This window comes from Talpa europaea (genome assembly GCF_964194135.1).
Source record: "Talpa europaea genome assembly, chromosome: 11".
Classification (NCBI taxonomy): domain Eukaryota; kingdom Metazoa; phylum Chordata; class Mammalia; order Eulipotyphla; family Talpidae; genus Talpa; species Talpa europaea.
The window spans coordinates 98631453-98658663 of record NC_140078.1 but is presented as its reverse complement, the minus strand read 5'-3'; the positions used below and the strand labels follow the sequence as shown (position 1 = coordinate 98658663).

The following is a 27211-nucleotide window of genomic DNA, read 5'->3' as shown; positions in this document are numbered from 1 at the left end:
GTGACACAGGGGTTAAAGACAGTGCTATCAAGCTATTGTTGGCCACTGCAGCACAGGTTGGATTCCCGGCCGGCCAAGGGGGTGACCCACACGGCACGGCAGACCTCTCCTGACTCACCCACTGCTTCCCTCCGCAGTGCATTTCAGTCACTCTGCTGTTCTGCTCCCCACTCTGTCTCTGGTGACTCCTCTCACCCCCCACACCTCTGGCCTGTACCCCAGTTCTTGTGTGCATAAATAAATAAATAAATCTTTAAAAATAAATAAATAAATACAGGCTCCAAATCTGAGGCAATTTGAGATGATTGTGGACTCCATGTCCCCGTCTTCTCCAGCTTTGTCCAGAACCACCAGGGCCTCTCCCCTGAGCAGTGACCCTCCCCTGCCGATGGACTGATTCCAGGAGGTCTCCAGATCAGTCCTGTCCACTCAGTGGACCAGTCTTTGCCAAGAGGGCCATCATCTTCCCTCGCTGCCATCAGCTGAACTGTATCCTTATATTATCATACTGTGGATTCCCCCAGTAAATTCATCTTGTGGTTCTGTGCATTTTGCTTAAGTGGTAAAGTGGACCTTCCTGCTTTGTGGAAGTTAGCCCTTGAGAGATCTTGAATCTGATAAAGGGGGCCTTGGGGAACAGAGGAGTCCACCACTGCCGCTGGGTTTTCAAAGGTGGCCTCCGATGAGTCATGCCTCCCAGTGTTCCTGCCCTGTTGTCCCTCCTACTCTGTGCCTGGGCTGGGCCTGTCATCTATTTTAGCCCACAGAAGGTAGCAGAAGTGGTGCATGGTGGTTCTGGGCCTCAATGTAGATGGCCTGGCAGTTTTAGCTTTTGCTTAGGGGAACCCTAAACTCCTAAGTCTAGCTACCTCGTTCTGAAAAGAGCAGAGGGAAGGCCCTAGGGGGAGGGAGAAGCCCTGAAACTACTTGGAAAGAGCATTTCACATACCCAGTCTGCTGAGCCCAGACTTCTCACCTTCAGCACCAAGTAGCAAGACAGCAGAGCGCCATCTTGAGTTCGTCCCCAGACGGCCACCTCTCCCATGACCCCAATCGACACACAGAATCACGAAGAGAATAAGATGGTAATATATTTAAGCCACTACGTTGTGGGGTAGCTGCTTAGGTAGCAATAATGAAAACACCATTGGGCCAAGTAAATCAGAAAGTAAAGAACAGAAAGTCCAGTCCAGCTGGCATTATAATCCGCTTCCTCAGGCAGAGAGTAGAATGAAGTAGGGTGAGGGGCAGATTTGGAGGGATAAACTGCAAAGAGTGGGCAGTGAACAAGACGACTGAGAAATAGAGTAAAAGAGAAAAGGATCCTGGGGTTTGAATTGGAAGGATCGTGAGATCTTCACTAAAGCAGGAAATGATGGACAGCCAGTTTGGGAGGGAAACTCATATCTCAGAAAGTCTGGGATGGAGAGCCTTCCAGATGTTCATGTCCAACAGTCAAAGGAGAGGACTGTGGGATCTCCAGTGTAACTGCAGCTGTGGGGGCACAGGGAGCTTGTCCAGAGAGAAGATCCAGAGCAAGATAGAAGGTTAAGGACTAAACTCTAAGGAACCCCCAAGTTTAAGTGACATCTTTGCAGGAAGGGGGCCTGCCAAAGAGACAGAGAAGGGGAAGCTGGAGAAGAAGGAAAACGAGCGTGCAACCTCAGGGAAGCCAAGAAAAGAGGGTGATGGGTGGAGGGAGGGATCCACTAATCCCACACGGCTCAGACGTCAGCTCAGAGAGGACGAGGGATTCATCAAGATTAGTGGTCTTCAGGAAACCATTTCAGTTCTACGTGGGCTTGATCCTGCATTCACACCCATATGAGACAGCCTCCTGTGTGGTTCTGTGAAGTCACAGCTGGCGAAGGGGCAGGGCTGTTCCCAAAGAGTGACTCCAAATGGCCTGTAAACCATGAAGAGGTGCTCAGCCTCTCAATCTCATGAGTCATGAGGGAAATGTGAATTCAAACCACCATGAGATTCCATTTCACATGCACTAGTTTGGCGAAAAGTCAAAAGCCTAACAATACCAAGATTTGGCAAGGATGTTGGCAAATGGAAAGCTCATGCTGGTAGAATTCTAGGTGGTATGACCTTGGGGGTGGTTGACATTAACTAGTGCAGTTGTGGTCATGTCCTAGGTGTCCGGCCAGGTGCCTAGAAGCAGGCTGATGACCTAACTGAGGCCCTCTGTCTGCCTGGCTGTTCACTATCTCCTCCGTGGGGGATGCTGGGCCAGAGAGCTACCTACATGGCACAGCAGACCTCTCCTGTCCCCCACTGCTCCCTTCAGCAGTGTATTCTAGTAGATCCACCTGTTCTGCTCCCCACTCTGTTCAGGCCACTTCTCTTGTTCGCAAAATGGATGCTCATTTGCACTGCCCAGAGCCCAGTCCATTGGGAAGATTCTTGCTCCTCAGTGTCCCTAAGGGTCGCTCTCAGTAAGGCTGTGGTGTGACCAGGCTTCCTTTCCAGCTTCTACCCACATACCAAGCAGACCCATCCGTGGGTCAAGCTGGCCCTCCCCTCCCGCATTAGTTGACCATAAGGGAGCCTCATGTCCATAGGTGTGAGATGAAGAAAGGATGTCAGTGCAGTGTTGGCAGATGACGTGGGGTCATATGACCCTAGAGGCGGGCTGCTTGTGGTACAGGCTAGATCTACAGCAGAGCTCTTTTTCCTCAAAGAGCTGGTGCAAATTTGGCTGCCTTCCATGTTACTGGACCACTATTCCCAAGTAAAAAATATGCTGATTCCAGAACCTGCAGAGGTGTACCAGGTGTGATTTCTTCTGAAAGCGGGAGGTTCAAGATGCATCACATGCCCTTGCCATATGCTCCAGACCGCTGAGCCTTTCAAAACTACACTGATAGGGTGAGGTCCTCAAATTTAATAGGGTTCATCGACCGTCCTTTGGAGTCTCTAAATTCTTAGGATTTATCTCCTTCTCTCCAGAGCCAAGTGTTGCTCATCCAGTCCTTTGAACACTATCTCATGAATAGAGTGGGCCAAGGTGATGTTTTACAAAATGTCCAGATGGTCCAGCTCCTTCCAATCCCATTATTTCAGAGGACAGGAGGCTTAACCTAGCCTAGAGGCAGACAGTAATTTGTGTTGTTTGCCACAGAAACAGCAAGCTGTTTCTGGAACACTTTCCTATTAGGACTGGAAAAGAATGTGTAACTCAGATCAACCACTCCGTGCCATGAACTTGAATCTGTCTAGCAAAGCTACCGCAGCCAATGCAGCAATTGGGGCCACCATTTGGTTGAGCCCAGGATCCATCTGCTACCTTTGCAGGGGTCAGATAAGTACATTAAAAGTGGGGGAGATGGTGACTGCTTCCTTTCCTCTGAATCCTTTAGCTCTTACATGGAAATCTAGGAAGACAATATCCTTAGCCCTACTTTGCAAATGGAGAAACTGAAGCTTGGAGAGTTATAATAATAGTTTATTTATTGTAAAACGTTCTGCTTTATCTAATCTGTTTGACTCACAAGCTTTTGCATTTAACCCTGTAAGGCAGCCAGCCAGCCAGCCAGCCAGCCAGCCAGCCAGCCAACAGATGTAATTAGAGTTAATTTGGAAAGTGAAAAACAAGATCTAACCCAATGGCTACATGTCCACACACATCTATCAGACTTTTTGTTAGACGTTTTCCTGACAAGTCTAACTTTGGGAGCAGAAGGGGCCAGTTCTGCCTAATTTCTCAAAAGTGAGACATCAAACTCAACTGAGAAATTTTATAAGCTTTCATTCCTGGCAGCTCTTAGATGAGCTTTATTTCCTAAACTATATGCCAGGATGTTTCCTCATTTTATTTTTCCAGGCTCATGATGGAAAAAAAGAGGGAGAAAGAGTCGCCACCCAAAACTCAAATCCCGCCTTCCCTTTGAAACTGAGGCCTGTGGCCGCCCTGAGCTGGCTGCAACTTTCCTTTGATAAACGAAGGGCCCCGAGGTCCAGCTGTGCCTTCTTAGCCACGTCATCTCCTGGGTCTCCTTTTCCTCATCTCCAGTGTCTGGCTGTTTAGCAGCCATCCCAGGCCGGGTAGGTACAGTGTCAGTTCTCTCAGATGAAAAGATAATTTTCGAGACTTCGGTAGATTTTTATAGGCTTTTAATGCTGAATCAGGGGACAGACCAGCGTTCTCTTTTGGTATTTCTCTGGCCCTTATGGTCCCTCACCATAGGTGTCCCCATTTACATGCAGGCCCCGTGCTCTCTGGACCCAGCAGTCGGTAATTACAGGTGTGCGTACAAGACCACAGCTGCCGGGCATAGATGCTAATGGTGGGAGGACAGAAAAAGCCTGATTTTTAGCTAATTTACCCTAACTTGCTCATCTCTAAGTCCCTAAAATAGATGGTACAAAAAAGTTGCCTTCTGAATGAATGAATGAATGTTGAAGATGGAATGAAAGGACACATTTGTATAGTGTGTGGCCAACATTACATAGGATGCTGGCCACTTTGAAAAAGAAAAAAAAAGTAATATGGGCTTTTTGACCCAGCATTCTACCTCCATTTTTTTTCATTTCTTATTAAGGCAACATTTCCCATGATGCAACTTTTTCCCTAAGATCTTTTAATTTTTTTAAATTTTACTTTTATTTATTCTTACAAGAATTGGGGTGCAGGCCAGAGGTGTGGGGGAGAGTGGTGAGAGGATTCACCAGAGACAGAGTGGGGAGCAGAACATGCTGATCCACTGAAATACACTGCTGAGGGGAGCAGTGGGTGAGTCAGGAGAGGTGTGCTGTGCCATGTGGGTCAGCAGCCTGGCCGGGGATCCAGCTCATGCTGCAATGGCTGGGGATAGCTTGATAGCACTGAGATTTGAGCCCTGAACCACAAGGGAGGCCCCTTTTCCAAGATCTTTTTAAATGGAGATTTTAATGTAAATTAGTTATTCCCTTTGTCAACTAATGATCACCCTGTGTTGTTTTCAATTTTTTTTTCCCATCATAGATTATGCGACTAGCAGTATTTGTATCACCTTTCCCCAAATTTTTACAAGATGGATTCGCTGGAGCATGGGGTAGAAACATTTTTAGGGTCCCCGCCTGGTGTTATGAAGCCATTAGCATTGTCCCAGATCATCAGTTTCCACAGGGCTTCCCTAGTGGGAAGTATAATAATTTAAAATAGTTTGCTAATTTAATGGAGAGAATAAGTTACCTCCTGCTGTTTTAATTTTCATTTGATCATTGGGATTAATGAACAGCTTCTCTTTGAAATAAACTAGTTAGGATTGAGTCTTTTGTAAATCATCTTGGGGAGGAAATTTCTGGACTTCTCACCCTTTAACCTTTCTCGCCCTCAGTTTCTTCATCTACAAAATGGTGCCCTACCAGGGTGATTGTGAAATCAAGTGAGATAAAATATGGAGAAGTTCTTTGGTGTGTGTTCTGCACGTATTCATTACTATTACCCATATGTACCTACTTATTCTAAAATCCACAAAACTTTCTCCCTATACCAAGTCTCGAGGGCCTTCTCTTTTTTGTGTTTTGGTGCTGTAGACATGGGCTGGGGCAAAGCCTGTCCTCTGTGCTCTGATTTTTTTTTTTTAAATAAATTTTATTTTTATATTCCCCATACAATTGCAACCCCCTTATTTTGACCCCAATCCCTCCCCTCCCCGCCCCCCACCGCCCATAGAGTGTCTCTGGTTCATAGTTGTTTGTTGATTTTGATATTTTCTTTCTTATAGTTATTCTTTTTCCTGGTCCCTTATTTAAGTTTTCTAGGTTCCTGCTATGAGTGAGACCATCCGGTATTTTTCTTTTTCTTTCTGGCTTATTTCGCTGAGCATGATCCCTTCCAGCGCCATCCATGTTGCTGCAAATTGCATGCGTTTATCTTTTTTGAATGCTGAGTAATATTCCATGGTGGGGGAACTTGGTGAGGCAAAAGCATTTTCCTCATTTCCACATATGGGGAAGAGTCCGGGTCATCAGGAAAGGTCAGGGACGCTCTTAGACCCAACAGAGACGCTCCAGGTGCCAGAAGTGGACCCTGGTCCACCTGGCAGGTGCCAGCAAGCATCAGTTAAGGACTCAGCTACATGCCTCCTCGCTGCTCTCCTCCGTTGCTAGGACACTCGCGGCTGCCCACTGGTGAGAGCCCCCTCTTGTGTCTATGCCCTGTAATGGCACCTTGAATTTAGCCAAGAGCGAAGGGTCATTTTTGTTTTAAATATTTGATTTCCATCATTTTTATTGTGGAATATAATATACGGAAAGGTGTCCAAGGCAAACACATAATTTGAAAAAATAATTATAAAAGTAAATTCTTATAATTTACTTAAATTCTTATAATTCTTATAATTTATAATTCTTATAAAAAGTTATAATTCTTATAACTTTACCACCAGGTAAAGTTAGTGCCCTACCAGCACCTCGACCCCTCCCCCACCCCATCCCACATCTGTCTTTCTGCTGATAACTCTCCAAAGGCTTAGAATATCCCTTTTCCGCTTTCCTTCATAGTGTTACTACCTGTATGTGTATCCTTAAATAATATGTCTTTGGTTGTGTCTGTTTGGAACTTATCGTATGGTTTTATTCAACATTATGTTTGCAATTCAATATTATGTGTGTCAGGTCCGTTCATGTTGTTGCAAGGAGATGTAGTCTATTCATTTCATTGCTGTATAAGATTCCAGTACTGGACTGCACCACAACTGCCCATTCTTCTGTCCATGGATATTTGGGCTGTTTCCAGTTTGAGGCTATTTTATTTTATTTTTTGGATTTGTATTTTTTTAAGATTTATTTATTTATGCATACAAGAGCTGGGGTCCAGGCCAGAGGTGTGTGTGTGTGGGGGGGGTGGTGTTGAGAGGATTCCCCAGAGACAGAGTGGGGAACAGAACAGGCAATGGACCGAAGTACACTGCTGAGGGCAGCAGCGGGCGAGGCAGGAGAGGTCTGCTGCGCCATCCCTGGCCAGCTGGGCATCGAACTGGTGCTGCAGAGGCTGGGTACTGACAGCTTCATCGGTTGCATCTTAACCCCTTGCACCACCAGGGAGGCCCTGAGACTATTTTAAACAATGCAGATAGGCGCACGTGTGTTTTGCTGCATTATATGTGTGCATTTCTCTGGCTTACGTGTCTGGTAATATCAATAAAATAGTTGAACCGCAGCATATGTGTACCTCTGGCTTTAGATAATGCCAGATGATTTTCCAAAGAGGTTGAACAAATACAAGTCCCACCCAGCAGCGGAAGTTCCTTCTCCCTGCTTCTCGCGGCCACAGCCAGTGTAATCAAGCACTGCTTGGCCAGGCCAGTGGGTGTGCAGTGGTGTCTCATTGTGACTTGAATTTGTGTTTCTTGATCATTAGTGAGATCAAGCACATTTTCATGTTTATTGGCCAGCAGGATTTCCTCTTATTCAACGTCTCTATTCAAATATTTTGTCCATTTTGGGGGGGTTAGTGGTGATTTGTGTTTGTAGCAAAAGCCTCTTGTTCCTGCTCTTGGCTAAGCTCTGGTTGTAGCAGCCATTCTGGTGAACAGACTTTAAAAGCTTTATTCTGACACAGTTTCAGATAAGAAAAGTTGCAAGAATAGAATTTAAAAAATCCTATCTCCCTTTCCTCAGATTCCCAAATGTTAACGTATTTTACCATATTTATTTTATCCTTCTCTCTGTATTTTTTCTGAACTTGGGAGCAAGTTCCAGGCATGATGTTTCTTTATCCTAAATTCTTCAGTGTGTGTTTACTAGACATTCTATAAGGACCTTCTCTTACATAACCACAGTATGATTATCAAAACCAGAAACTAACTTTGGTACCTTGAGTGTCTTAGGAGATACACACGAATGTTTTATTGACAAACCTTATTCAGATTTTTCCTATTGCCCCAACTATGTCCTTTATAGTTGAAGAAATTCAAGATCATGTTTACATTCATTTATGACATCTCTTTAACCTCCGTTAATTTGTAAAAGCTCTCCTGTTTTACATAACAGGTGATTCATTTGGGCAAAAATATCAGAGTGATGATGTATTCCGAAGCATTATTTAAAATCCCAAGATCAGTCTAATACATTGTTCATTTATTCCTTCCAAGTCAAGGGATGGTTGAGTATAAGCTTAAAGATTTTTTTAAAAAGATTTATTTATTTATTTATACAAGCACTGGGTACAGTCAGAAGCATGGTAGGGTGAGAGAATTCACCAGAGCCAGAGCAGGGAGCAGAACAGGCAGAAGGACCAAAGTACACTGCTGAGGGGAGCAGTGGGCAGTAGGAGAGGTCTGCGCACCATGTGGGACCCTCGCCCAGTGGCCAGGGATCGAACCGGCGCTGCAGCGGCTACGGACAGCTTCGCAACCCAGCGCTCAACCGCTGCACCACCGGGGAGGCCCAGCTTAAAGATTTTAACAGCATAAAAAGACAAGACAATTGAAATTCTTATAAATCAGTAGGAAAAAGGCAGATAAACCAATTGGAAAAAAAATGGGCTAAACACTTGGTGCAGCTCTTCTCAACAAAGGAAATCCCAGTGATATCACATCTGTAGAAAAGTACAAGTCTCATTAACAAACAGGGAAAGGCAAATAAAAAATGACAAGATAACGTTATATGCTCTGCATATTCACTCAAACTTAACACCCTTCAATATCAAGTGTTGGTGCACTGGTGGTACTGTTACACGTGCCAGAGTTTATATAGCCAGCTACTGTGGGAAGGAGTGTGGCTCTGAAGTATGAAGTTCAGGATATGCCGTCTCTGATGCAGCCATTCCATGACCACAGAGCAACTCCTGTACCAAGAAAGTGATGCAATTTACATAGCATCCTTCTCATAGTAGCTGGAACCAACCAAAGTGGTTATCCATAAGACAAGGCTTAGATAATTGCCATATATTTGCCCACTAGAATATTCTATGCAGTGGTTCTTGAGTTTGAACATGTTCAGAATCACCTAGGGGACTTTGTGTCCATGCAAATATTTGTACATAAATGTCATTAAGGGATTATTCATTGGGTTGTGGTGATTGTGCACAAGGCTGTGACTATAATAGAAACTGTTGAACTGGATACTTCAAGTGGGCAGATTTTATGGAATGTGGCTTAATGTTCGACAAAGCTGTTCCTGATTCAGTAGTGTTAGCCCATGACCGAGGGGCATCCAGGAACATCAAACTATTAAGGGGTGCATGCGCTGAAAGGGATTTGGCCATGTGTGTGTGTATAAAGGCAAAGGAAGCCAACCCTTAGTGTGAAAGATCTTTAATAAAATTAGTGTGCCTAGACAGAGAAAAAAGGATATTCCTAATAAAACTCTGAAAATTACCTATCTCCTCGTGGGCAAATGCCCAGTCAAACAGGTTTGACCTGAACCAGGGCTGCTGAAGCCTGAAAGCTAGCCACAGTCTAAGCCAGCTTGTGGTGGGAACCACAAGAAAGGGTTAGGCAGGTCCCAGAGAACTGGAACAGGAGATTCCACATCAAGATAACAACTGCCGTTGTCTCTGTGAGGACCAGGAGCTTCCCCACCTGTCTCTCACCGACAGGTCTTCCTCCACATGTGTCCTCCAAGTCCTTGGGTGCAAGTTGGGACTGGAAAAGCAAGAGAGTCGGCCCACCTGACCACTGAGCTGCACCTCTAGTTCCCAGTAGCTCCCCCTTCAGGGAGTCCAGTTCATGGCACACTGGGACTTGTAATCCAAGGTGGCTGCATGTAAGTGGGGGTGGGGAAGCAGCACTTTCCCTTTGCAGAGGTATATCTGTAATAGTAGGAAATTCTGTGCCCTCTGGTTTGCCCTTTTTACAAGTGAGGAAACTGAGGTCAAGAGGCGGAAGGCCCTGGCTGAAGGCACATAGGACATGCTGGCTCTGCCTCAGCAAAGTCCTGGCCGGCTCTGATTCAGTAGTGTTAGCTGAATCCAACCACAGACGCGGCTCACAAGGGTGGGAATGGGCCCAGCCTGCTCAGCTGCTTCAGGCCCTCCCTGATGGGTAGGCCATCTTCCTGGACTTCAGCTCAGCAGGAGCAACAGCCTGCTGTCAGACCTCTGCCCCTTGCCCCCCACCAGAGGACCAATCTGCTCCTCTTCCTGTCTCATGTACCCCTCCTCCAGGCTTTCTCCAGCTGCTCCCTACTCTGTTGTTAGAAGGTCCCCCCAAAGCTCAGAACTCAGGACCTCATACCCCTCCTGCAATTCCCTTCTGTGGGCTCTTCTGTCAGCTCTTGGGCGTCTGGGTCAAGGCTTTTGGCCACCTGACCCCGCAAACCAGGGCACCATGCTTCCTGCCACTCCCCTCCTGTCACGACATCTGACCTTCACCACCGTGCGCATGCACTCTTCCACGAGCCCCCAAGCACGCTCTCCCTACCGCCCCTTCTAGGAAAACTTGCAGCTGGGGTGGAAACAGGCTGACAGGGCTGTCCAGGGAGGGCTGTGACCTTCTCTACTCACAGTCTTGGCACTCATATCCAGCCTCTGGGCCTTGAATGCCAACTTTCCCCAGCCCAGGCCTTCCATCACCCACTTTCCTACTGGATGTCTGTTTGGCCCCTCAAACTTTACATGCTCTGGTCTAAACCTGCTCTTCCCAACCTCTCCTCACTCCCAAGCCTGCTCTCCCTGTTCCAACCCATCACCCTGCACTCACACCCACCCCCAGGGAGGGATATGCTATCATTTCTACTGTGACAGTTAGGCCTTTGGGTCAAGAGTCAGAAACTTGGAAGTGGGTGAAAGAAAAGGGAGTTGATTGCCTCATGAAACGGCAGCTTCAGGGGCAGCTTGACCCCTAAGGAAGAATGCTGTCGCCAGGGTTTGTGTTCACTTTTTCCTTCCGCCCTCCTCTGTGCGCCCAATGTGCGCTCAGCCTCCCCTGGTGGCAGCATGACAGAGGCAGAGGCTCCAAATGTCAGACCCTCGCAGCAGGAAATGCCACAGAAAAGCTCCCAGTAGGAAGATTTAGGCTGAGTGTCAACCTGATCACCGTGTGCCCACATAGTTGGTTAAACATCATTTATTCCATGGGGGTGTTACTGGATGAGATTGACATTGGAATCAGTGGATTGATAAGCTGATTGCCTCATCCAATTCCACGGTGATCTGAAGAGAAAAGCAGAAAATCTCTCTCTCTCTCTCAATCTCTCTCTCCCCCTCTCTCCCTCCCTCCTCAGTTGCTTGCACTGGACATTGCTCTTCTCCTGCCTTTGGACTGACACTTACACCATCAGTACTTCCAGTTCCCACAGGAACTGCACCCCAGTCTCTCTGGCCTCCAGCAAATGCAGGTCTCTCTGCCTCATAATCACACAAGGCAGTTCCTTACAATAAATCTCTGTGTCCACTAAGCAGGCACCCCCATCCCACCCACCCCTGCCCCTTAGCTCACGTTCTTGGCCTCCACAGTCAGCACAGGCGTCCAGAGCGATGTTTCTAAAGTGCACTCGCAGAAGGCCAACCCCTGCTTTCCGGTTCCTCACAGGAGGGGCAGCTACGTGGTGGGCTCCGTCGTCCACTAATTCTCACTCCTGCTCTGTTTACAGCCCAGGGGCACCGGGCGAAACTCCCTGTGCTCCCTGGACATACGATCCTCTCTCAGGCCTCCATGCCTTTCCCCCGTGGTGCCTGCTGCTTGGAAAGCCCTTCTCGCCGTCTCCCGGGTCAGAGTCGAGCTCCCAGATCAAGTGCTTTCCCAGCTCCCCGGGTTGTCAGCTGCATCCCAGCTCTATCACCCTTGCAGGCCCAGGAACAGGCGGGGTTCTGGACTGTATCGGGGAGATAGCAAGCCACAGTCCCCTTGGGCCTCTCTCCCACCTCATAGGAACTCCAAATACTCTCATACCCCCAGCCCCATGTCTTTTCTCCACTGTGATCACCGCACAAGCCCAGTGCCACGTCCAGGGCAATCAGAGGTAGAAGCCCATTTGCACCCACGCCCTTCCCTCTGCCTTCCCGTCCAGCATGCAATCCTGCCTTCCCGGGCCAGGACTCAATGCATTATTTTTAGACAGCACTTTGGGCTAGGGCTCCAGGAATCTGCTTGACACCTGAGGTGTAACCAGACCCCGGCTGGCACTTGTCTGGGCCCCTGGTTGAACAGAGGGGCAGTGAGAGGATCCAAGAGCAGTGTTGGGAGCCAGTGCCCCAGAGAGGCAGCACCCGAGGGCAGGCAGACCCTCCACTGAGATCTAGAGAGCAGGGGCTTCCTCCCGGAGCACCAGGCACCCCTACTGCCTGGCTTGCCTGAGCCTGTCCTTTGGCAACTGGAGTGCAGAGAGGTCAAGGTTCCCAGTAGCAGAACTGGGGTTGGACTCATGGCCCCGCCATGCAGTCAGCCTGCCAAAAATTGGGAGGAGGGACAGAGAGAACTTGCTCCAGCTTTCCCCCCTTCGCAGCCCCATGCCGATGCGGTGAGGTGATAGGCCGCAGGCCCAAGCCAGTTTTGTTTAGCCACAAATAATTTGAGGTCTTTTCTGTTTGTTGTTAATGCTTTCTTTTATTTCTTTGCTTGAGATGTTTCCTTAAACTCCAGTAAAATACACATAGCATGAAATTTACCAACGTAACTGTCTGAATCATCCAGCTCAGTGGCACTAAGTACTTGAAAGCTGCTGGACAATCACCCACCCATCTCCAGATTCTCATCTTACAAAACAGAAACTCTGTCCCATGAATCACTTGGGCCCATCCACCACTCTCAGCTCTCAGCCCCTGACATTGCATACCCCCTTCTGCTTGTCTCTGGAACGTGACTTCTCCAGGGACCTTATAGTAGTGGAATCCTGCAGAATTTTCCTCTTAGGACTGAGTATGATGTTCTCAGGCTTCCTCCATGTTGTAGCCTGTGTCAGAATCTCCTTCCTTTTTTAAGGCTGAGTAGTGTTCCATGCTGTGTACAGACCACATTTTGTTTTTGGCTCATCTGTTGATTGGATACTTCGGTTGCTGCTTCTTTTTGATGATTGGGAATAATGCTGCTATGAACACGGGCATCCCGATAGCTCTTTGAGATGCTGCTTTAGGTTCTTTTGGGTATATATCTGGAAGTGGACTTGCTGAATGGAGGAAAATTCTATTTTTTAAGTTTCTTGAGGAACCGCTACTGTTTCCCATAACAGAATTTGAAATTTTGAAAAATTAGTTGCCGCTGTTATAAGTCATTTGGGTCTGGAGTGTCTGCTGTGGAATGAGAGGGAGCTCTGATATCCTCGGTCCTGCACCCCAAGAAGCAGCGTCATCAGACACCGTGCTCTTCAGATGTCTGGGTCCCTCTCAAAGGGCCCCCTCCTGAGCTCCTTGGTTCTGGTTCTGGTTCCTTTGTTCCCCAGTCTTAGGTGGGCACCACTTGGCTTAGTTGGGTTCTGTATTAACTCGGGGGCCCCTTTTTGCTGTTTCAGTCCTCCTGTACCTGTTGAACACGCCTCTGCATCAGGTCTCTCTGTTAAGACACCTGGTGTGCTCTGTTTTCCTGTAGGCTCTGGATGGCTCCAGTCAGCTGCCTGATGCTACACAGCAGCTCCCCCTTGGGTCAGGTAACCTTTCCCTACCCCACTCCTCTTTCTTTGCATTGGACTGACTTTGCCTACCTGGCCCTGTATCGTCTGATGTGTGTCTGCTCTAACCCAGCACCTCCTGCTTACCAAGCACCACCCGTATGCCTGAGACTGTGCAGAAGCTGCATGCAATGATTTCATGTCATCCCCGCCACAACACAGTGAGGCCAGTGCTGCCGTGATCCCCACGGCAGGAATCTGAGGACAGGACAGGGGAGGACTTGACCGAAGTCATAGCCAGGCATGGGCAGAGCTGACCACAGCGCCCCACATTCTCATAAAACTGTCCTTGAGGCAGCAAGCTCATTGCCCCTCGAAACCTTGCATGTGTTGGTGTGTTTGACAAGTGTCTGATCTGCGGGCTCAGTTTCCTTAGAAGAAGTTCAGTTGTACGCAGTGCTTGAAACCAGAACTGCAGGACTAGCTTTGCCTGTCTTAGTTTTCTCACAGGGACCACGACAGACGTGACCTCGCGGTATTTCCGTGAGGATTAAATGACAGGATGTACTTAACATGCTCAGCCCCACACCCAGTGTGTCAAGAAGTAACGAAGAAAAGTTGACTATTGATTTTATCATCTAAATGTAGGGCGTTATCATGCAGAGCACAAAATACACAGTGGTTGCAAGTGGTGCTTATGGAAAGTATATGGTCACGGAAAAATAATATGTGAAAAAGAAAGGATTCAAAATAAAAATAGATGAACTCATGCACTAAAAAGACTCACAGGAAACACACCAAAATATTAACCATGGTTGATTTTGGGTGCTGGGATTTGGGGCAATTTAGTTTCTGACAAAAAAAGTGATAACTCACTAAAATGAAGCTGAATTCCCACAGGCTTCTTTGCAGAAGTTGACAGGTAATTTGAAAACCCATGTAGAAATGCAAAGGATCTAGACAGCCAAAGCAATCTTGAGAAAGAGGGACAAAGTTGGAGGACCTTGCCCCTGGGGAAGACATCAAGGCTGAGTGGAGAGTAGAGTGCAGTGGAAAGCACGGCCATTGAGACATCCCCGGCTGTGGGTCACTCACTCTTCGGGAAGAATGCCTTAAGCTTCATTGACAGAGGTGCCTTAGAACAAGAGCTAAAAATTCTCATAGGAGTTGCTTTGGGAGGTTGTGAGGCTGTTGTCACTTAAAATGTGAGAGTCAAGGGAAAACCTGAGAAACAAGAGAATGGAAAATAGAATTCTTTAGGAATTCTACAGTCTCATGGTTTCAGGAAGAGAAATTGCTACCATACCACTGTGATTGGAGGGGAAATACACATAGTGAGAATTTTCAGAAAGTTTATTTATTTTAAGCCCTCGTTTGTTTCTGTAGATCATTTCCCTGCTTTTTTGATGCAGAACTGCCCTTTCTTTTATAAAATGATGTCAATAATTTTTTTTAATTGTCCTCAGTTGGCAAGGCCAAGTAGGAAGACTTCATCCTGTTACTTTTTGAAAACTGTTCTTAACTGAGAAATCCCCAACCTGGGGGCACTGGGGAGTAGCCCAGCTGCCTCTGGGTCACTCTCTCTGGCAGCAGATTGAACTAGCCACGCCCTGTAAGGCAGCTGAGCATAAGAAGAATGCGGTGGGTTCAAAGTGCAGCTTTGCCACTTACTTGCTATGAGAACTTGAGCAAGTTACTGAGCCTTTTTGATGAGGATGGTTCACACAGCTCAAGGTGGCTGTGAGAATTAAACCAGATGATGTATGTGATTGTACCTGGATCCTCATAAGCACTTGAGAAAGTATACTCCAGAGACTATGAGTTCAATAAAGGCCTCACATTTCCCTTTTGCCTGATGAAGATTTCTCATTTCTTCATTCATTTTTTATATCCCTATGTTGGTCTCTTCTATGTATTCTCTAGTTTGTCATTGTCACCCTTGATATGCATATTGAGAACTGAACACATGCTTTTGGTATGGTCTGGCTGTGTAGAGTAAGCCCTACTATCACCTCCTTCAATCTAGACTCTACCTCCATTAATGCAACCTAAGTTTGCAATGGATTTTGTCTTATGTGCTTATCTCACTCCTTTCGTATTTGTTGAGCTGAGGATACCTAACTGACTCAGATCTTTCGCACAAAAATGTGTATAATATCCTGTGTCCTATTCTAAACCTGTGCAACAGAAACCTTAGACCTAAATGAGGGGCTTTACATTTATATCCTTTTATACTTTATCCAAGAGAGTAAGGTGCCCTCTCTGGAGTCTCAAATAAGACTTCACATGTATTCTTGCACTCAAAAAACCAAAAGGAATATTTAATTGACCTTTTTTAGCTCAAGGAAACAAATATTTATTTGACTTTTGATGGTGACCCAGGGCAATAGGGCTGGCACTAGGTGATGGCACTTCGGGGAGGTGCTCAGATGCTGTATTCTTGGTCCCCAGCATCTCACCAGCATCAGGTTGACCAGCGGGGACAGGCATGTGTCTCCCTGCTTCAGGGCAGTAGACCGTATGTCTATCCCAGGATGACTCTACAGGAACCATGAGTCCAAACAGATCATAGCTTGCAAGGTCCAGAGGCCCCCGACTGTCTCTGGAGAGCAGCAACATGAGAATCCTCCTGCTGATCCAGTCTCTGGAGGGCACAGGCCTGCACCTCCCTTTGCTTCCATTCTGGTAGCTGGACTGCACCCAGTACTGCCCTAATGATTCTGTGGTCCTGGCTGTGGCCATCGTTCAGACCACAAGGAGGAGGGAGAAGTTCTCTCTTTATTTCTCTAATCTGGCCTGCCCACGTGTCTCCCAAACGCCGTTCTGTCCTCTTGGGCTCGGGGTATACAGTGGCAGTCATGTGGGGCCCGGCCTGGCGGCGGACCTCAGCCTCAGTCAGCCTTCCTGAATCCTGAAAGGCAAAGCCCACAGGATGGCAAGGGACTCTGAAGGAGTCACGCCTCATTCAAACCACCCCAGATACCCAAATGCCCCTCACAGCTGGATAATGCACCACGAGTCTCTGTCACCCAAGGCCATTGTAACTCATTTCCCTTTAAGAATGAAATGGGCTAAAGGAGACAGAAATGCCCAGTGCAGAGACATGGCCCCCTGGTCACTCAGTATTGAGATAGTGGTGGGCAGAGTGGCTGGTCGAGAGTTTGTCCTTAGCCCAGCCCGGGCCACGCTAGCTGTGTGACACTGAGAAAGTCACTCCACCTCTCTGAGCCTCAGTTTCCTCATCAGTCAGATCGAGTTCCCCTCTCTCCCTCCCCAGTTGCTGTGAGGCAAATAAAACAACAGCGAAGATAATTTTTGGGGGAAAGGGTGAAGTTCTAGGAGAGCACGAGGAGACTAACTCCCTTGCATCCTTTCCTCGTTTGATTTTTACAACATTATACCCATTTTCCAGATGAGGAAACATGCGAAAAGAGGCTCAAGGATCCAAAAGCTCGAACCCTTCCTTGGCCCAACGCCAGGCCGTGTGCTCTTTCCTGTACGCTAAGCCTCATTCATGGAGGAAGCCCCGGATGGGGCAAGAGAATGTGAAAGTTACCCATCAGCCTCAACTTCTGGAAGAGGGGAATGAAGCCTCGCAGGACGCTGTGGATCCGGTACACTGTCGGAAAGGAAAAGAAGGGTAATGGAGCTTGGTGTCTCACCCGGGGTGAAGGGTCCCCCCTCCTCACCCCCCACCCTTGGACAGAGGCCTAAACCACACAAACAAGCTCTCTGGGTGGAATTTCAGGCAGTTGGTTTACTTAGATAATAGTATTAGAGTTGTTATTATTAAAAACAGCCACCATGAGCAGCAATAATAATACCAGGAAACGCTGCGAATTCAGTACTCAGTTCCATTCACTAACTTGTTTTCAGTATCTGGCTAATTCTGGGGGTTTTCTGCCACTCTAAACTGCTTTTGTTGCATTTTTATGGAACTGCCCATTTTTTCCACTGGGTTTTGCCAACGACCTTAGGTTGACCTTGAAAGCAGTCAGGAAGAAAACAGGAGCATAAGGAAATCTTTTAAAAATGTCTAGGAGGTGGTTTTCTAGTCTGTGCGGGCACTCGCGACCCTGGCGGCCACCGCCCTCCGCGAGCCTTACCCAGCCCAAAGTAGATGCCCACAGTCTCCAGGGAGGCAAAGGTGAGCAGGCCGACTCCCAGGGACATGAACCAGTCTGCAGGGCAGCAAAGGGGGACATGGTCAGCCTGTGGGCCTGGTCCCCTGCCCCCCACCCTGTCCCCTTGGGCCCCACTCACCGGCGTAATAGTGGTAACACACCAGCACGCCCCCGATGGCAAAGCAGAGGAGGACAAAGTGGAAAAACTCATCTGAAAGCAGAGGGGGGTTACCATTTGCTCCTTTCTTCTTTTTTAATTACTCAGACCCTGGCATCTCTAGTCTAATGTGACTTTATTCAGAGACAGGCTCCTGCCAGGTCCAAGGACAAGAGCACCCCAAGCCCCACTCCTTGCCAGCCCTTACTTCGTGTTACTACTTTTCTGACACGTATCACCATCCAACTGGCTGTATTTTCTTTTTTTATATTGATTCTCTGCCCCCCAGGGTGGTGGGTGGGGATTTTGCCCAGTGACTCAAGCAGTGCCAGGCATGCACAGGTGCCCATCCTTTGTCTATCAAATAAACGTTCAATATGTTTGTAAAAAATGCAAAGGTGTCAAGTTTAAAAGTTCCACATCACTGCACTCCCCTCCCTAACGCCACTCCTTAAAAGCAAGCAGCGGCTGGCAAAGTCTCTCCAGGCACAGATACTCATTGAAAGAGAATCCAAACAGGGCATCAGCGGCTGCTCCCATTGCTTCTGCCTCCCGTTGACAGGCCGAGGCCTCTTCGCATCTCAAGGAGGACAAGGCTCTGCCCTGTTCTTCCCGAAGGCTGCAGAGTCTCCACAGCATAGATGTAACCGAACTTATATAACTGGTCTCCCACTGGAAAGCCTGCGTGTCTGATGTTCTACTGTTGCCGCCCATGCTGCAGGCGTCACTTCCCTCGAGCCTCGGTGCAGTTGGGCTCGTATCTATGGGGTCCTGATGCCTAGAGATGGAATTTCAGGCTTGGTGGTTCTCATGGTTAACAGAAGTACAGAGAGGGCCTGAGAGCAGGGCCAGTGTCTTGGGCAGGAATTCAGGGGTGGTTTGTGAATGAGGCCCCCCTTTATCTCATCAGGCACTGGGGAGTCATCAGGAGAGAGCACACAGGGCTCCCACCTGGTCAAAGGACCCTGTTTCCTGGAGTGAGGCAGGCTCCCTGAGTGATGAGGCTGCTAAGAATGTGTCTGAGTTCAATTTAGTTCATCACTGATGTGCTGTGCAACTTTGAAGACGTGTCCTGACCTCTCTGAGCCTTGGTGCTCTCATTGATAACTTGAGGAGGGCAGCCTGCATGTCATTGTGAGGATGGATGGGGGTCTTGAATGGGCAGAACCCTGGAAATGCTAAAAGGCAGCCAATACTGCTTATTATGGATGTCAATGGGTATTTGGAGGAAAAGAAGGTGGGGAATACATTTTGGGTTTTGCTTTTTGGATTAGTTTGGAGGGCAAAATAAAAACGAAAACATTTTTGACTCTGAAATCCGTTTACCCTTCAGGAAAAATGACACATTATGAGAACCAGATTTAATGTTTAAAAGCATCAGCCTAAGGTCTCTCCAGAGACCACTGCTCACAGCAGCATCCAGCTCCCCGTGTCCCGAGAGCCACAAGTGGAGTCAGAGCGTCGTGAAAGACCCTGGGACGCTGAACTGAGACCCTGCACTAAGAAGTCTGAGCACAAAGGGGGACCACTCTCTCTTTGGGGTAGAACACCAGGTCCGGACGGAACCTGAACATGGCCTGCACTTGGGCATTCTCAGCACGAGTCCAATATCAGAGCTCCTTTCTAAGCCGGGGAAAGCTAAACAGCATGCGGAAGGGCCAGAGCCAGGGCCAGCACGCCACGCCTCGAAGCCAGACTTCTGCAACAACTCAAAATGTTTCCTAAACAACTGCCATTTATTTAATCAAAAACTAAGGTCTCCCTTCCCACCCTCACCTGCTCCCTGAATCCCCCGTGACTCCAGGCCTGGAGCAGAGAAGGTCCCTCCTGTCATCAAGCCCTCTCCAGACTCAGTCTAACCTAACCTCACGGCTTCCTTGGCCCAGCTCATTTCAAGCTCCCCGTCCTGCCCACCAGCCCCCGGGGGGCATTTGTCATCCACGAGACTCCACATACAGTAGAAAGAGCACAGCCCAGGGTCAAGCCAGGATGTGCCATTCAAGGCAGACCACTGCCTGCCTTGAGCCCCAGTTTCCACAGCTATGAATGGGAACCCTTGTGTCACCTCATCCAAGTGACCCTGAGCTGGGGAGTTTGCAGACTGCAAAGTGCACACACGAGGGCTCTGCCTGCCGTTCCTCCAGGCCACCAGCTTTCTAGCCATGGGCAGCTGGACCGGCCGGCAGCAGCAGCTGTGGGGCAGCCATTTTCTTACCATCTTTTTTGATGTTCAGTCTTCTTAACTGAGCGGCCTCATCTTCTGCTGAGGAGCAAGACAGAGAGACATGCTGCCCTTCCGTGCGGCCGGCAGGCAGGATTTGCTCTTCCCTGCTCACTAAGAAGGGCCCCTCTAGCTTCCCTTCCCCGGGTCCGAGGGCACTTGCTGCAGGGCCAGTCAGGGGAAAGCTGTGAAGGGGGGATAGCTGCCTGAGAGACCCCCGAGTTCTCCCCCCCCACCCCCGTCTTAGTCTGCGTTTGTTCCACTTCCCCTGGGCCTGGGGGCCGCTTTCCTGAGCTGCAGTGACGCGATGGCTTCCCTCTGGACAGACCTGCCTCTCAAGCTCTCTGGGGCCCCATCCTGGAGCCCAGGCTGCCTCCTTATCGCCTCTTGAAGCTTGTGTATTTACCACTTGCTGGGTCTGAGCCTCTCCTCCGGATTCCTGGAAATGAGAAACTCAACATTAGTGCCCAGGCCAGCTTGTGTCTTCAACAGGTGACTCCACCCCGGGGGAGGCCATAGATGACGCTGAAAATGCTTCTGTCGAATTTTCCAGCCACGAGGAATCTTTCTGTCCATCGATAGCACCTTTGTTTTCTGCCTGAACCCCCTTTCCAATCTCCACTGGACCCCTGCCTTCTGCTTCAGCCAGTACCCCCTGCTTGAAGGGACTAGGTCAGAGCCCCAGGCCCCCAGGTGGACTTGGAGACTCTCTCTCTCGCCCATGCTCCCCGACAGCAGCTGGTTCTCACGGGGAAAGACACACAATGCCCAGACCTCGCTCAACACCAGCGCCCATGCCACCTCTCCCCGAACCGGACACTCACCTGATTCCCCAGAGGGCACCAGCTCTCCAGGGGCGCCTGTGCAGAAGGGAAATCGGTAATCACATATCCATCGTCCTCTGGGTGGAGGAAGTGGATCTTACCCAGAGGCCTTCCATTTGCTCTGGATGGGCTGGTGGGGACTGGAGTAACCTGAGGAGAGCCTCTTCCATCTAGAGGGGCGGGGCAGCGCCCACCCACCAGCTGCCGAACATGTCATGGGTTCCGGTTTCCCATGAGACATCAGAAATCAGGGTTTTACATAAACTTCTTGATTATCAAAAGCAGTTGGCAGCTCTTGTCTTTCCTCAAACCAAAGACGTCATCTTTTGTGAGACATCATTATTTTATGTGCTGCTATGCAAGGGAAATCATTGCCCATTATAGCTGTTAGTTGCCCGTGATCTTAAGATGCATTCTGATTTCAGGAATGTCCAAACGTGAAAAAGTGTGATTTGTAGAACTGATCATAAAGTTCTCTGTGCTCCAGCTGCATACATCTGCGTGCACAGATGTGCTGGTTCTTGTCTATGCACATGCTGGCCCCCAGCTCTGGGTGTCTAGTCTAGTTCCCTGGTGACAGCTCTCTCAGCCTGTCATCTCCTTATCCACAAAGGCAGGCAGGGACCATTATAACCACCTTCCACCACCAGGGGCCCCCCACTCAATGATGCTGGACAAGAAATTACCTCCATAGAGTTGAAGCTCATCCTTCAAAACGCCAGACTCACGGGGCTCAGCACCTGGGTGGAGACACTCCCTTTAGCCGGTTCTCCCATCACAGCAGTGCTCATCTCCCATGAGTCTGCAGCCTTAAAAAAAGTAGCTCAATTCTTGTGCTGGGGGTGAGCTGAGCCATATCCAGGAGACAAGACAAGCAAAGGCTCTATGCCACGGCCCTTAGCATGCCCAGTGGTTGATGGTGCTCAGCTTACTAAGAATTGGGGGCCCAAGAGGACCCAGGCCTCATTCAAAGTCAGTAATTACAGTTGCCATTTATTGAGCACTTACTATGCACCAGCACTACAATAAGCACATTTAGTGTTTCACATGACCCTCCTGACAATCCGGAGAAGAAGGTATGTGTAAACCTCTCCCACCCCCACTTTACAGATCAGGAATCTGAGGCTCACAAAGCTAAATTCTTCCCTGAAGTCCACACACAGCCAGGAAGTGGCAACTCCAGGGTTCAACAAGTTTGTCACCAAAGCCCACATTCTCAATCATTTCCATCTACAGCAACAGAGCTCAAGCTCAACGCCAGCAGCATGGGCGGCCTCATGTGTACTGCGATCTGTACTGTGGGAATCAGTCTCTCACTCCCTTGTTCATTTCTTCCCAATACCCATTTGGGCTGAAATAGATCATCATTTTAAAAACATGATTTTCTTCTGGTCATGAAAATAAAACCTGGTGTCCTAGAGGTTAAGTCTCAGTGCTATCACCGCTACAGCCTGAGTTCGGCCAGGGAGCTACCCACATGGTGCAGCAGACCTCTCCTGTTTCGCCCACTGCTCCCCTCAGCAGTGTGTTTCAGTAGATCCACCTGTTCTGCTTCCCACTCTGTCTCTGGTGAATCCTCTATCTCCTGCACCTCTGGCCTACACTCCAGTTCTTCTAGGTAAACAAAAACCAAATAGGCTCATTGTAAAATATCGTGTAAGTTCAAAAAAGAAAAATCACTCCTACTATAACCATCCAGAGGCAGTCACTAGTAATATTTTATATTTTTCCTTCCCATCTTGTTTATAAGGATGTTTGGGCGAATTTCTACAAAGTACATATGAACTCAAACTAGTGGTATGATTTGACCTCTCTTTTCCAGGTCATATAGAAAGAACAGAGCTCAGAGGGGACAGGGTTTAGCATCGTTGCTGCATTTTGCTGCTGCCGGACATCAAGTTCTTCCTCTCCTTGTCTAGAAGCAACACTGGGAGGAGTGTCCTCATGCTCAGCCCTACTGAGAAACTCAAAGCGAGCGGGCAGAGGGGAAGTGGTAAGGCCTATTGCCTACCGGGTGAGCCGTGCCCAGGGGGGCGTGCAGCCCCCTGGCTCTGCCGACGTTTTCCAGGTACTCGGGGGTGCCGGTCCTCATCACTGCTCTCTGTGGGGAACAAACACAAGCCATAGGAGAATCTCATGGAACACTCTTATGTTCATTCTCAGACTCTTGATGTGAGGAGTGTGGCGTGGGGGGCAGAGGTCTGCTCTGGGAATCCAGGTAGGAGGTCTGCCATGAGCTTTCTGTGTAACCCTGAACAAAGCACTGGATTTCCCTGTTGTTGCCCTCAGGAGGCTTTCAGGAGGATAAGGCAAGTCAACTGAAGAATGGTGTCGCTAAGGAGTTGCCCCCCCCATGAGGTGCAGGGCTGTGCCCCCACGTCTCTACGCCACGGCCATGTGTTTCTGCTCATACTCCGCCTCTCACTGGGAGCCTGTCCCCTTGTCTCCCTGCTCTCGAGGGTTAAGCTGACATGACACTCCAGCTGCCCCAGTGGACACTGGCCCTGCCCTCCCTCCTCTAGGGTTTCCATGACCTCGCTGTCTGTCTGTGCTGGACTTGGTGTGCCTGAGGCTCTTCTGCCATCGCGCTCCCAAGGACAAGGCCTCAGTCCACACTGATCCAAGGGCGCCCTGCCCGGAGCAGGAACCTGATCAAGACTTACAGAGTACTTGAGTTGTTGGCACTCCTGTCCCTGCGTGCTTGGGGGCCTCCAGCTCAATATGGACACACTTTAAAATTCCAGGAAACCACGTGAACTGGTGAGAAATCTGTGCCTATGCGATCTCAATATGGAGAAAGAAGTCTCAGCATGGACATCAAGATAACAACAGCAGACACCATGTTTTCTAACTTTATTTTCATAATTTTGGAAAAGATATTTTTCAGTGTCCACATGTGACACTTTTTTAATGAGGGGGACTCTTGTGACCTAGTCCCGCACATGTAAACAATTATTAAAGTAATTGGCCATATCTATCAAAATGCTGAAAATGCCAACCATTGGATCCATTTCTCAGGTTTTCTAAGAATCTGTCCCACAGATATGCTGTAGTGTTCAAAGATCTGTCTTTACCACAACATATTTATAGTGGTAAAATTTGGAAATAACTTAAATATTCAACAGTATAGAAATGCAATAAAATGGCAATATATAAAAACAAGGGAATTCCCATAAATGAAAAAAGTCTAGCCATAAAATAAACAGCCATACAATAAAGTAAACCTGTAAAAATTAATATATAATTTAAATAATGATCATTTAAATTTAAAAGTAAAACCATAGATCAACACAAAAATGCCATTTTTGCCTTTAAAAGTGTCTTGTAAGTAGACATACTCCCGGTGTACGCATTTAGGGCATCTGGAAGGAAATACCCTTAGCCCTTAATCAACAGTAGCTCCTTCTGGCAGGAGGCCCAGAGGCTTTCTCACGTCACATGATTTTGAGTAATCAACCCTTACAATCACTTGTTAGCTTAAAAAAAAAAAAAAGATAATTGGTATTTATCCAAAGGGATAGGATTTTGAGCTCCTATTTTCTTCTTTTCTATAGTTTACAAATTTTAACCAGTGTAAAATAGACTTTTTTATTGCATTTTGCATAATATCAAAACATTCAGAAAATAAAGAAGTAGAAGTTATTTCAAATTTTGTCTGCCAGAGGCAACCTACACCAACCTTCGAAAGAACACGATTTTCACCTTCTCTACGATATAGTCACAGTATAGAATTGCTAATAAGAGATGTTAGAGAATTATGGGCTGTGCAAAATGAGGGCGATCTTTCTGTGTGTTCTCTAATTCAATTATTTTAAAAATGAGCCCTGATGTTCTGCTCCCTGCTCAGGCTCTGGTGAATTCTCTCACCCTCCTGAGCTTCTGACTATACCCAGGTGCTTGTATAAATAAAATAAATCTTTAAAAAAAAAAAAAAAAGAGCCCTGGCAGGAGGAGTCACTGTTTGTTGCCAGCGTCTCCAGCATCCCCGGCTCCAGCACCCACCCCAGCCGGGGATGCTACTGGGAGGAAACTGGGGGTGCTACCTTTCCTGTACCACCAGGAGACTAGCTACAAACTGACCACTGGACCACAATGGCCTCCCTGCTCTGTCTGCTGCAATCAGCATAGATTTGGTGGCTCAGTCTCAGCATCTGCAACATGATGACGCAAGGCCAGAGCTCTGCAAGCATTTTCTAAAAATTGAGCTCAAGAACTTCTTCAACATATATTGTCCCAGGCCCAAGCCCACCTTGTGAAACAGATCACCCGGCAGGAGCGCTGGAGGACACCAGAGCCACCCCTCAATCTCCAGGTAATTTCGCGGTGGTTATAGAGCCCACTTCCAGGAGGTCTCTGGACCTCAGTTTCCTCACTGTAACGAGGGAATAATGATAGTACCTTCCCAGTGGGCAACTGTGAGAATTAAGTCCCTGGCACACAGTAAATGCTGAACAAATGCTAGATGTGAGGTTGTCCATGCTGCAAATGCTGCCCTCCATTTTGAATGAAAAGGATACAAACAAAAGAACATTCTGGTCACTATTAGAAAATAATGGCCCAATGTGTAATGAAAGCCCATTAGAGATGCCTATTTCTCTAAACCTACTCAAGTACTTGTGGGGAATTGATATCCAGGACATGCTTTAGAGGACACTCTTAAAAACTTTTATGGGAGGACACTCAGGAGTATGATAAACTGGGGAGGGTGAGACTCAATGATAATAGTTCTTTTTGGAGCTTTTGTGTGTGCTAGATGCTAAGACTTCACATGCATGTGTAAAGGATGAAACCTCACAGGAATTCTATGAGGTGATGCCTTGTGTTATCACCCCCATTTTACAGATGAAGTCACTGAGGCAGACATCTCGTGGTAAGCACTTTACCCAAGAACATGCAGCCAGTTAGTAGCAAAGAAAGGATTTGCACCCAGCAGGCTGCTGGGCAGAGGCACCCACTTCAGGCCCAGAGTGATCCTAAGAAGCCAAGATACTTCCCATGAGATACAGCCCCTCAGGGGTTATTTGGGAAACAGGAAGCCATGGTGCAAAGATACTACAGAAGAACATGCTAAAATGCTCAGTGGACGATGGCAAAAAAATTGAAAATTAGGACAAAATTGTGTCACACAGCTAGTTCTAACTGCATACAAGTTTTATGCACAGACAGGAGGGCCGGGAAGAGCATGTGGGGAAGTAGACTCAAAGCATCCAAGTGGAGATTTTTCCACAGAAATGCTTTTTTTGGATAGTATTGGGTGTGTGTGCTGTTTTTTCATCTTTGCTGTACCTGAGGCAGAGGACGATGACGAGGATGATGAGGATGACGAGGATGATGAGGATGATGATGATGAGGAGGAGGAGGAGGACTTGTCTTTCTCATCTTGTTTTGGAGAGACGATCCCGGCCTCCCCGTCTTGGGTGTGGACATCCGTCTCTCCATCTGGGAGGCACACACAGCAAAGGATCAACATTTCCCGCCCCTCCCACTGCAGAGACCACCAAGGCTTCCCCACGGGTCTGTCTGGATTGAGGGAGCCAGGAGGGGCTGGATTCTCTGGAATACTCTTCCCAAGCCCCAAGGGTGGATGGAAGGTGCAGGAGATGAGGGTTCTCAGAGGCTCCAGATGTTCTAGGAAGGCCCAAGGCAGAGATTTCCCTGATTAGGCAGCCCAGAGACAGGGTTTTAACCCCTCCCCCTGTCCCACCCACAGCCACCTAGAGTGGTTGCCAATTTAGGATTTTCTGTAAATTATAGGACTGGGAGAATCTGATCACCCCTAACCTTCCCATCTCCTATTCTGGGGTCATATAGAACCCTTCCCACCTTCTGGGGACTCCCCTGGTGCCAGACCCAGAACCTCAATAAGCTTTGGGAAGCAACTAAGGTCCCCACAGCTAGAAAGTGCTAGGGAATAGATTGGACCAAGCACATGTATGTGTGTGCCTGTGTGTAAAATCACTACTTCCCTAGAGTTTTCAATTATGGGCTATTGAGCCCATAGTTGGGCCACTGAGCCACATGAGCTGTACAGGCTCTTCTGTTTACCCACTGCTGGCAAATACCTCCCAAGTGGTTTTGCCCAGAGGGTCAGGAAGCACACATACGGTTTATATCTTCTGCTTCTCCATGGTCTCGACTCTGGTCTTGCGTCTGGGAGGAGAGTCCTGAAGTCTCCATGGACTTCCCTAGAGGGATAATAATAGTAATTAATATAGGGCCTCCCCTGGTGGCGCAGCGGTTGAGCCCTAGGCTGCGAAGCTGCCTGCAGCCTCTGCAGTGCCAGTTCAATCCCTGGCTGCCAGCAAGGGTCCCACATGGCGCCGGCAGACCTCCCCTGCCGCGCCCACTGCTCCCTTCAGCAGTGTATTTTGTCAGTCTGCCTGTTCTGTTCCCCGCTCTGGCTCTG

At 48.2% G+C, this 27211-nt stretch overlaps 1 protein-coding gene across 1 annotated transcript; it reads right to left on the bottom strand.

Moving 5' to 3' along the window:
• Window positions 1–16991: 16991 nt before the first annotated feature.
• Window positions 16992–26982, bottom strand: TMEM40 (transmembrane protein 40; the record flags this gene model as incomplete). Its single annotated transcript, XM_084247831.1, has 10 exons — window positions 16992–17098; window positions 17586–17660; window positions 17743–17814; window positions 19976–20023; window positions 20388–20420; window positions 20806–20841; window positions 21492–21545; window positions 22817–22906; window positions 26092–26244; window positions 26910–26982. 10 exons carry the CDS (start codon window positions 26980–26982, stop codon window positions 16992–16994), a joined length of 741 nt encoding a protein of 246 aa, XP_084103957.1.
• Window positions 26983–27211: the final 229 nt, after the last annotated feature.